At 53.8% G+C, this 11,649-nt stretch overlaps 1 protein-coding gene across 1 annotated transcript; it reads left to right on the forward strand.

Moving 5' to 3' along the window:
* The first annotated feature begins 8,581 nt into the window (after nt 1–8,581).
* Nucleotides 8,582–10,041, forward strand: TMEM187 (transmembrane protein 187). The gene has a single exon (XM_048489941.1). It carries the CDS (start codon nt 9,172–9,174, stop codon nt 9,931–9,933), a length of 762 nt encoding a protein of 253 aa, XP_048345898.1. The 5' UTR covers nt 8,582–9,171; the 3' UTR covers nt 9,934–10,041.
* Nucleotides 10,042–11,649: the final 1,608 nt, after the last annotated feature.

Genomic DNA, 11,649 nt, shown 5'->3' on the forward strand with positions numbered 1-11,649 from the left:
CGTGGGCAGCTGCCCAGGGCATCACCTTGTGGGGGGCACCAAAAATGCAGGGTTCGTTTTGGGGTATTTTCAGTGGTTTTCCGTTTTTGGCCTGCAGGTGACGCAGTTTTTAGGCTATCGGCACCGAATTTTCAGCGTATCATCAGGAGACTGTCCTTATGCTACCTCCCAAGTTTGGTTCAGGGAGTCCAAAGTTGTGGACTCCCAAAGGGGGTGCCCCCATCCCCCATTGTTTCCAATGGGCGCTAATAGGAGATGGGGGCTACACCTTTGAGGGTCCATAACTTTGGCCTCCCTGAACCAAACTGCACCAAACCTGGGGAGTATCATTAGGGTAGTCTCCTGATGAGACCCTGAAAGTTTTGAGACTGTGCCTTCAGAAATGTGCCCCCCCTCCCGCAGCCTGCAACCCCCATTGACAGCAATGCAGAAAACTCAATGCAGAACAAAGATTCTTGGGCAAATTTCTGGGATGTTCCTGCAGGGGGCACAGATTTGGATGTATTGGCACCAAAATTTCAGGGTATCATCTGGAGACTGTCCTGATGGCACCCCCCAAGCTTGGTGCAGTTTGGTTTAGGGGGGCCAAAGTTATGGACCCTCAAAGGGGGTTCCCCCATCCCCCATTCTTTCCAATGGGTGCTAAGGAGATGGGGGCTACCTTTTTGAGGGTCCATAACTTTGTCCCCACTGGACCAAACTGCACCAAACTTGGGGGGTAGCATAAGGACAGTCTCCAGATGATACCCTGAAATTTTGGTGCCAATACATCCAAATATGTATATGACCCAAATATGACCGCTAGGGTGGGTGGGTCATATCAAGATGCTGGGCCCCCTGCCTCCCCTCCCTTGCATGCCACCCCTCACTCTCTCCCCTCTCTCACTTCTCTTCCCTTGCATGCCTCCCCTTCCGTCCCTTTTCTCTCCCTCCCTCTCTTCCCTTGCATGCCACCCTTCCCTCTCCCTCCCTTCCCTCTCCCTCGTGTGTATGTGTGTGTATGTGTTTCACTTCCACTCAAGTTACTGCCTAAGTACTGTTTCCACTGCTCCTATCTGGCCATCTGAGTGAACATTCTAAGCAGCACGAACATTCTAAGGGTGACAGTTACACACAGGCAGCTGCATGTCCTTCACCATGGAGCGCCAGGAAAAAAGTGTTTTACCTGGGCCAGGTGTGAAATTTCAGGTATGTGAACGTCTAAAAACACTCTCGCCTGGCTGACTATAGTGGCTGGGAATTTTCAGAGGAATTGGCTCAGCAGTTACTGAGTTATACTATCATCAACAAAAACACTGTTAGCTTTTTATATATATAGATAATAATAATAATAAAATGTATTGTTGAAGGCTTTCATGGTCAGAATCACTAGGGTGTTGTGGGTTTTCCGGGTTATATGGCCGTGTTCCAGTAGCATTTTCTCCTGACAAGGAGAACATTGCTTTGCTACCATCAGATCCTCTGAAGATGCCAGCCACAGATGCAGGTGAAACGTCAGGAGAAAATGCTACTGGAACACGGCCATACAACCCGGAAAACCCACAACACCCTTGTGACAATAAAACTTGTTCAGTGGGGTCAGTGCCTGCAGAGGGGAAATATGGCTGGGGATTTCACTGCAATTCTGTGATATACAAAAGACTCTGCCCTGTGAAACCGCCATTTCTTCCAGGGTTGTCTGGAGATACAGAGACCAGCCACCAGGTGGGACTTATGGATCCCTTGGAATTACAGCTCATCTTCAGATTATAGAGATCAGTTCCCCTGGAGAACTGGGAGGGTGGACTTTATGGCATAATACTCCATTGAGGTCCCTGCCCGACCTAGATCTGCAAACCCTACCCATCCCCCACTGGCGGCCAGGGGAGAACTGGCAACCCTATCTGGAGATTGGTTGTAATTCTGGGAGACCTCCAGGCCTTGCCTGGAGGTTGACAACCCTACCCTATGTGATTACAGACCGGTTGCAGAAAGCTTCCTTCATCCAAAAGCAAGTGGATCTTTGGACTAAGATGGTTTCAGGTGGGCAGCCGTGTTGGTCCGCAATAGATGATCACAACTGGAGTCCAGTACATCTTGAAGCTGAACAAGATTTCCATTATATGAGTGTTTGAGAAGGTTTCTTAGTCAGATCTGGAAATCTGCACAAATGCTGCTTTTTATTAAGGACAACCCTGTAGGGATGAGCTGCTGACCCAGCAGCACCGTAAGTAGAGCGCTGGAACACCGGCGCTCCTACGGTCTTCTGGTCGCACCCCTCCCCCACCCCACCCCTCACCCCACCCCCCCCCCGATGAGTTACGGGTCATGAACTGCCTGGCTCACAACCACCGGGTGTCCCAGACAAAGGGACAATGGCCTTCCCCCCAGGTGAGGATTAGGCCCAGACGCTGATGCTGCGCTCCGCACGTAGCAGCCAGGTGAGATCATGCATCACATGATGATCTCTCAGTCTCCCGCTCTCCCGCTCTCCCGGATTTCCCCCCGATCCGCCCTTCTACACGCCCCCGCTATAATCATAATAAAAGGTGCCAGGAACCAGCACGCGGCAGAGTCGCTAGGAACACGGACACCCGCGCTCCCGCTGCTGGCGCTCTCCACCAGATGAAACCTCCGCGTCTCGCCTCTTCCTTAGTGACGACCCTGCGGGGATGACTACACAACCCAAAGAATGCAAAAGTTCTACATGCCCTGTTTGTGGGTGCACTACCTGCCTAGGGTTGTGAACTCTTGATTGGTGTTTGGAAGGTGGTAATGGCCACTAACCTGGATAGCTTTAAAAAGGGCTTGGACAGATTTATGGAGGAGAAGTCGATCTATGGCTCCCAATCTTGATCCTCCTTGATCTCAGATTGCAAATGCCTTAGCAGACCAGGTGCTCAGGAGCAGCAGCAGCAGCAGAAGGCCCTTGCTTTCACATCCTGCATGTGAGCTCCCCAAGGCACCTGGTGGGCCACTGCGAGTAGCAGAGTGCTGGATTAGATGGACTCTGGTCTGATTCAGCAGGCTATTTCTTATGTTCTTATGGGGTATAATGCTGCTGAGCCCGCCAACCAAAATAGCCATTTGCTCCAGAGGAACTGATTTCTATTGTCCGCAGGCCAATCGTATTTATGGGAGATCTCCTTCCCCCGCCAAAGAAACCTCCGTGAATGAGGACTTGGGTGGATTAACAGCAAGTAGATCAGAGAAGCCCTTGCGGTGTGGGCTCAGAGCTGGCTTGGCCCCCTCTGTTGCCAATGGCCCTCCAATGCCAGGTCCAGCTGGGCACCACTCTTCTTAAGGGCCAGTCTGTCCCTGGCTTAGGGGTGCCAATCTCCAGGAAGGGCCTGGGATTCTCGTGAAATGACAACTGATCTCTGGACGACAAAGCTCAGTTCCACTGGGGAAAGGTCGGCCTCTTGCCGCTCAGGCCTTGCCAAGAATGCTTTTGTCTGCCCACAGCCGCCCTGGTTCCTTTTTCTTGGTCCCAGTGCATTGTGATGAGATACGAATCCGGCTTTTACAGAGAGAGGAGAGAAGATACACCTTACGAAAACTTTAAAAGCATTTTTGCCTTCTCTTCCAATGTGTTTTGCTATTCGTGCGCAGATGCCGTTTTGTTAACTGCATGCAATAAAAGCATCCTGAATTACTGTTGCCACCCTCCACGTGGGGCCCGGAGAGCTCCCAGAATTACAACTGATCTATAAGGGCCAGTGATCAATTCTCCCAGAGAAGATGACTGCTCTGGAGGGCAGTCTCTACTTCAGCCTCCTATTGGTCCTTCTCCTCCTCAAGCCCCGCCCCCACCAGTCCCCGCCCCCAAACCTGCAGGAATTCCCCAACCTGGAACTGGAAACTTTATGTTAAAACGGTTATTTCACACTTTGGTTTTATGTGTTTTTTAATCTGCAATTTTTTGGTGCTGTTTTATATGCTAAACTGTCTTGATCTCTGTAAGAAAGAAAGGCAGTTAATATTTTAAATATACTAATTTTTAAAAGCAGCTCTGACACACAGCGACTTTTCCGGTCAGTTTTTTCTGTGCTCTGTGTCCCAAAGAGAGTCTTCTCTGACGAAGACGAAGCAGCAGCAGCAGCAGCAGCAGCATTTATTGTCATTGTGCACGCACAACAAAAATTACGGTACAAGCATTCCCTGATGCCCACTATTTCAGACCTCCCACCCCCTCCTCACATTCCCCTTCCTCCGAGCATCACTACACAGCCCCAACCACGTCAGCACGAAACCACGGAGTTCAGCATAGCCACCGCTCTGGAATAGAAGCTGTCTCTGAGCCTAGTTGTCCTTGTTTGTATAATCCCCTGTCGTCTGCCAGATGGTAACATTTCAAAAAGAGAGGATGCCGGATGAGACGGGTCCTTCAGAATATTCTGACCTTTCTTTAGGCAGCGGGAATGATAAAAGTTCTTCCAAAGAGGGGAGAGGGCAGCCCATAATCCCCTGGGCAGCAGTGACCACCCTTTGGAGCGCCTTCCTATCTGCCACTGTGCAGCTGGCAAACCATGCACAGATGCAGTATGCTTAAGGTGACCAGATGGTCACCTTCAAGAACCGGGACGGGCGGGCGGTCCCCCGTGCGCACGCGCGCACTCCCACTCGTGCAGCTACACACACACGGAGCCACACACACTCACACACACCCACTCGCGCAGCCACACACACTCGCACGCACACACGGAGCGCACACTCGCACACACACACGGAGCCACACACACTCGCGCGCGCACACGGAGCGTACTGCCTTCTGGGGCGCTGCTGTTTCCCGCCCTGTGACAGGGCGGGAAACGGCAGCGCCCCAGAAGGCCATGCCTCTGCGGCCGCGTGCACATGTGGCCGCAGGAGCACACAGCCTTCTGGAGTGCTGCCGTTTCCCACCCTGTGACAGGGCGGGAAACGGCAGCGCCCCAGAAGGCCATTCCTCTGCAGCCGCAGGAGCGCACAGCCTTCTGGGGCACTGCCGTTTCCCACCCTGTGACAGGGCGGGAAACAGCAGCGCCCCAGAAGGCAGTGTGCTCCTGTGGCCACGCGGGAGGCTGCCGCACTGCCTTGCAACCCAGAAGGCAGTGCGGCAGCCTTCCCAAACCCCAGACATTGGAGAAAACCCGCGGGACGCGGGACAAGTCCTTTGAAATCGTGAATGTCCCGCCAAAAGCGGGACGGATGGTCAGCTTAAGTATGCTAGTACGCTCTCTATAGCACAGCGGTCGAAGGTCACCAGCAGTTTTTCATTCAGTTGTTGTTTCCTTAAAAGTCTCAGATAGTACAGTTCATGCAGATAGTACATTTCCATGTTATCAGTGAGGGGGGAGGGGGGGTGCCCCCTGAAGCGTCCCTTTTTTCATGATCCACAAACAGGCCTCGCTGTTCACCCCCCAGAGGCCACCTGCAGTTACGTTTGTGGGTTTCCTGTCACTGCTTGTGGTGGCAGATGCCCAGGCTCTCCGCAACCCTGCAGCCGTCTGGGACTTTTGTGTAGCGAGTGGCAACCAAGCCAGCAAAGGACCCCGGGGGAAACGATGAAACGGGAGGAAGGAAACGTTTTCGTCTGTGAACTTCTGCTGGCCGTGCTTGTACCAGCGTGCTTCAACAACTGTCTCTGTGATCTTCGAAGGGGATGCATAAAGAGCTGGTGTTTTCCTTTTAATGGGCGCCGCCTCAGGCTTGCCCGCCTTACACCAGCACGATTGTACTTTCCGTTTTGGTGCGACACAAAGCAGATTTTAACATGCGAGCATGATGTCTACGCTTTTGCTATGCAGGGTTTTCTTTATTTTTTTCTTTACTAGCCTGCTGAATCAGACCAGAGTCCATCTTGTCCAGCATTCTGCTACTCGCAGTGGCCCACCAGGTGCCTTTGGGAGCTCACAGGCAGGATGTGAAAGCAAGGGCCTTCTGCTGCTGCTGCTCCTGAGCACCTGGTCTGCTAAGGCATTTGCAATCTGAGATCAAAGAGGATCAAGATTGGTAGCCATAGATCGACTTCTCCTCCATAAATCTGTCCAAGCCCTTTTTAAAGCCATCCAGGTTAGTGGCAATCTCTACCTCCATATTCCAAGCACCAATCACACGTTGCGTGAAGAAGTGTTTCCTTTTATTAGTCCTAATTCTTCCCCCCAGCATTTTCAATGGATGCCCCCTGGTTCTAGTATTGTGAGAAAGAGAGAAAAAATTTCAGCACATGCTTGGCAGAGTCCATGTGTCCACCCCCACCCATTCCTGATTCATTGGGTCGCCAGCCTCCAGGTGAGAGTTAGAGATCGTCTGGAATTTGTAAAGCTCCCCCCACAACAAAGACCAGCCCCCCTGGAGAATATGACTGCTTTGGGGGGGGGGTGGACTCTACGGCATTATTCCCCACTAAGGTCCCTCCTCACTGAACCTCATCTGCCCAAGGCACCCTCAAATCTCCAGGAATTTTCCAAGAAACACTAGGAGCAAAAACTACCAGACCCTGGCCACACAGCCGGGAAAACCCACAACAGCCAGTTAATGCTGGCCATGAAAGTCTTTGACAATGCACTTGGATAACCGATTTATTTACTTAATTTATACCCCACCTTTCTTCCCAATGCGGAAGGAGCTAAAACAGCTTACGTCATTTCCTTCTCCCCTGTTTTATCTGCACAACAACCCTTGAAGGTAGATTAGGCTGAGGATGTGTGACCAGACCATGGTCATCCAGTGACCTTCCATGGCAGAGTGGGGATTTGTCTGTGTTGGGTCTCTTGGAACCGTAAGCCAGTAAACAGACTCTGAAGTATCGATCAGTAACGTTTATTGAAGGGGTATCGAAGCACCGTAACGTAGCAAAAACTGTGACGGCACTGGCATTTACGGTCTCCTTTATCCCCTGCCGAAGGCCCCTTTCCCGTTTTCCCAAGAGTTTGTGAAAAACAGTTTTTCAGAGCCGAGCTGCCCCAAGGTTGGCCATAGATAGCAACAGAAAGCTGAAGTCGGCCCGCAGGGGTCGCAAGGAAGAGGCGAGACGCGGTGATATCTTCCGGTGGAGAGAGCCAGCAGCAGGAAGCGCGATCCTTGGATCCGGCAACTCTGCTGTGTGCTAGGCCCCGGCACCTTTTATAGGGGCGTGTATAGGAAGCGGGAGAGCGGGAGAATATCATATGATACATGACATCATGGGGTTGCCTACGTGCGGGAGGAAACGCTCGCGTCTGGGTCTAATCCATACCTGGGGGCAGGCGCCCCTTTGTCCCTTTGTCTGGGAGACCTGGTGACCGTGAGTCAGGTAGTTCATGACCTGTGACTCACGGGGGTTCTGGGGGATGGGGGAGCGTGTGCGCCCAGAAGGACACAGATGGCACAGGCATTCCATGCGCTCTTTCTGAGGTTCTGCTGGGTTCGCGGGGCTCACCCCTACAGAAAGCCACCTGGCTTCCTGCCCCACGAGATAACAGATGTAATTCTTTCCTCCTGGGACAGAAGTATCAGGGGGAGCCTAGTTGTATACAAAGCAGGTGAAGCCAAAAAGTAAAGGCCAAGGAAATAATGCACAGATGGCAGTGGTTGCATTTAGCAGGCTGGTTACATGTATCTTTCCAGCAGCATTGATTTGTTGTTTTAAGCAGTTAACATTGAATTGGGGACACATCTCAATCACCTCGATAACTTCCCTGTGACAGTCTCCCAGGTCCTACTCTGAAACTCAAACTCCTGCCCCACACCAGCTGACTCATAGTATAGGTTACAAAGCTGGATTATTTACACTTCAACAGTGCAAACACGGTGTCTCTGTGCACCCCACCTAACTGCCGACGGCTGCATTTTTTAAAAAGTTCCCTTCGCTTGGAGTTTATGTTCTATTTATGTTATTTGTAGTCTGCTTTTCTCACTTGGACTCAACAGAGATTACACAGAGTGAGCCGATACAATAGGTGCGTGGGACAGTAAACAATGTAATAGGATTGCTGAACCAACCAGAAATCTAAAAACAGATCTGAAACAAAGTCCAAGTATTAACAGGACACATTAAATGATGCAAAATTCTCTAGAAGGATCCCCGTTTCTGCAAACTGCGTGCAGCAGTACAAACCACAGTCCCTAATATTTTTTTTCCTGTCACACTGAGAATCATTTAGTACAGTCCTATCCTATTGCCTGCATACAAAAACCTACTGAACAATTCGGTCTTGCATTGTTTTCGATCTGGGAGCAGAGCTTGTGGTTCTTGCAAACCTGCTCCATCTGCAACGCTGCTAGCAGCAGCGACGCCTCTGAAATTAAATAGCTCGGACGTCTTAGTACAGAATGTCTGGGCGGCTGAGGCCCAAGGGAACCACTCTGCGCCTGCCCCTTGTGATCGTCATGGTTACAAAACACAAGATCTTGGGAAGGAAACACACACACACACACACACCACTGCCGTGCAGTGATGTCACCAGCAACCAATCCTACCCCCTGCAGCTGTTTCATAACTGCAAACACCGGAACCTGCGTGACTCCTGCGGCTGCCAAGGGAGAAGGCCGGGCCTGCCCTTGGAATTAGACCCAAAGTTCCCAGCCGTGGGGGACTGTCCTCGGCTTAGGGGGAGGGAGGAGGGCAGAAGGGGCACCTGGCTCGAAGGGGGACAGGAGAACGTGCGGCAGCAGGCAGAACAGCCAGCGTCTGGGTTTGCCAGCAGGAGAAATCAACAGGGAAGGAGACGGCAGGTTGGAAATCTCTCCCTTGAACCGCTTCCTTTTCTCCTCACCTGGCCTCAAATCACATTGGAGAGGGGGATTCAAATTGCATCCAGGCCAACCCTTTTGCACTAGAAGGCGATCCACAGAATAACAGGACACTGCCAGTCAGCCACTGGCGGGGGTGGCGGAAAGTGTCGTCAAGTTGCAGTCATCTTGTGAGAACTCAGAGGTGGTTTGCCTTCGTGCAGCAGCCCTGAACTTCCGTGGTGGTCTCCTAGCCAAGTATTAAGCTCAGCTGGCCCCGCTTAGCTTCCGGCATCCGATGAGATCCGGCTAGCCTCCGCCATCCAGGTCAAGGCGACAGAGGTGGTTTGTCAGCGCCTCCCTTTGCATAGCTACCCTGGACTTGTGCGGCGGGGCGGTCCCCCGTCCAAATACCAATCAGGGCCGACTCTTCTTATCTTCCAACGTCTGAGGAGACTGGGCCGGCCTGGGAGATTCAGGGCCCGCAACCAGGGAAGCAATATGAAACCCGAAGTCGGAGCCCCGGTCTGGCACGTGGCCGCAGGGCTGGCTGTTTGCTCCGGAGCGGTGGCCTCGGGGGCTTTCGACAGCGTTCATACGGAAGTTGGGTACAAGTATTACGCCGAACCCACCGTGCTAGGCTTACCCGCTGTAGTCGCCATGCCTGCCAACTGTTTAGTCAACGTGGCCTATATGCTTCTGGGCTGGCACTGGCTCTCTTCTTCGGGCGGCCCGAGAGGGCCGGCACGCTACCTCCGGGAAGTCTTTGCCCTCATGGCCCTGGCCTACGGGCCGGTGCAGTGGGTCCGGCTTTGGACACAGTCTCATCGGGCAGCTGTCTTAGACCAGTGGGCGACCTTGTTAATTTTTGCGTGGGCGGCTGTCTGGTGCCACTTCCTGGAGCACGGCTGGCAGCCCAACACCTTCTTTGCTATGGAAACCGTTTCGCTGGCAAGTTACGGCCTGGCTGTTCTTCACCCCCAAGGGTTCGAGCTGGCATTGGGCGCACATATAGTCATCGTGGTTTGGAAAGTACTCCAGGTGCAACATCATTTGGGCGACGCCACATCCATGGGCATCGTGGTGCTGGGAATGATCTCTTGCCTAGGTTTTGTGTGTCTCAAGCTATGGGACCACGAGCTGGCCCACTGGACCCCTTTCTCCCGGCTCACTGGCCACTTTTGGTCCAAGATCTGTGACGTGCTACAATTCCACTGTGCTTTCCTCTTCTGCTCCAGACTGAGCAAACAATGTGCTCAGTGAAGTAATTTCATGGCCTTTCACCAGTCAGAGGACAGGAGCAACTAATGGCAACTAACAGGGGACGTGACTGTTGTCGAAGGCTTTCATGGCCGGAATCACTAGGGCAGTGGTGGCAAACCTTTGGCTCTCCAGATGTTATGGACTACAATTCCCATCAGCTCTACCAATTGGCCATGCTGGCAGGGGCTGATGGGAATTGTAGTCCATAACATCTGGAGTGCCAAAGGTTTGCCACCACGGCACTAGGGTGTTGTGCGTTTTCCGGGTTGTATGGCCGTGTTCCAGTAGCATGACGTTTCGCCTGCATCTGTGGCTGGCATCTTCTGAGGATCCTCTGCGTCTACAGAAGGGCAGTCAAGGTGAAGCTGTGGGTGAGGGAAGGCTTTGCAAAGTCTCTCCAATTTTACTTCTTTCCCACCCCAGCGTCCGATCCCAGGGCACGATCTGCTACTTCTATAGAATCACTCAGAAGAACCCCCCCCCCCAAAAGAAAGACAGTTATTCCACTCATTCTTAAAGGCAACTCTTGCCACCACTCCCAATTGCACTCTGGGAAATTGACTTTAGCCTCTGGGGAAAATGTGCATGAATCTTCTTGTACTGACCTGGAACGCTGGTCTATCAAGGTCAGTGTTGTCCACTGCGTGTGAGCAAGGTCTTGAGGTGTGGGGTGGACTGTCAGCTGAATACGAACAGCCAGTCTGATGCAGCAGCGAAAAAGGCTGACATGCACTTTCAATCCACTTTTGCAGCTGGATTTTACTGTGCAAAACAGCCAAATCCACTTGCAAACCATTGTGGAAGTGGATTGAAAGAGCTTTATTCTGCATGTGCGGAAGTGCCCATGTTTTGAGGTGTATCAACAGGGGCATCACCTCCAAATCATAAGATGTCACAGTCCCGCTGTACGCTGCATTCGTCAGGCCTCGCCTGGAGTCCTGTGTAAAGTTCAGGAGGCTTCACTTCTAAAAGGGTGTGAACGGAACGGAGCGGGTGCAGAAGACGGCGACGAGGACGATCAGGGGCCTGGAGACGAAGACCGACCCCTGTGAGGAAAGGCAGGAGGACTTGGGAGTGTTCAGTCTGGAGAAGGGGGACACGATGGCACCCTCGAAGTATCTGAAGGGCTGTCACTCAGAGGGGCTTTGCTTTCACATCCTGCATGTGAGCTCCCAAAGGCACCTGGTGGGCCACTGCGAGTAGCAGAGAGCTGGACTAGATGGCCCCCCCCCCCCCACCCCCCCCCCCCCCCCCCCCCCCCCCCCCCCCCCCCCCCCCCCCCCCCCCCCCCCTCCCCCCCCCCCCCCCACCCCCCCCCCCCCCCCCCCCCGCCCCCCCCCACCCCCCCCCCCCACCCAACCCCCCCCCCCCCCCCACACCCCCCCCCCCCCACCCCCCCCCCCACCCACCCCCCCCGCCCCCCACCCCCCCCCCCCCCCCCCCCCCCCCCCCCCCACCCCCCCCCCCCCCCACCCCCCCCCCCCCCCCCCCCCCCCCCCCCCCACCCCCACCCCCCCTCATTCCCCACCCCCCCCCCTCCCCCTCCCCCCCCCCCCCCCCCCCCCCCCCACCCCCCCCCCCCCCCACCCCCCCCCCCACCAACCCCCCCCCCCCCCCACCACATAAGAACAAGCCAGCTGGATCAGACCAGAGTCCATCTAGTCCAGCCCTCTGCTACTCGCAGTGGCCCACCAGGTGCCTTTGGGAGCTCACAGG

Source organism: Sphaerodactylus townsendi, linkage group LG03 (genome assembly GCF_021028975.2).
Source record: "Sphaerodactylus townsendi isolate TG3544 linkage group LG03, MPM_Stown_v2.3, whole genome shotgun sequence".
Lineage (NCBI taxonomy): Eukaryota > Metazoa > Chordata > Lepidosauria > Squamata > Sphaerodactylidae > Sphaerodactylus > Sphaerodactylus townsendi.

Bases quoted from the DNA above. Each gene is read 5' to 3' on its own strand.
- TMEM187 (XM_048489941.1), top strand. From the start codon at position 9,172: ATGAAACCCGAAGTCGGAGCCCCGGTCTGGCACGTGGCCGCAGGGCTG.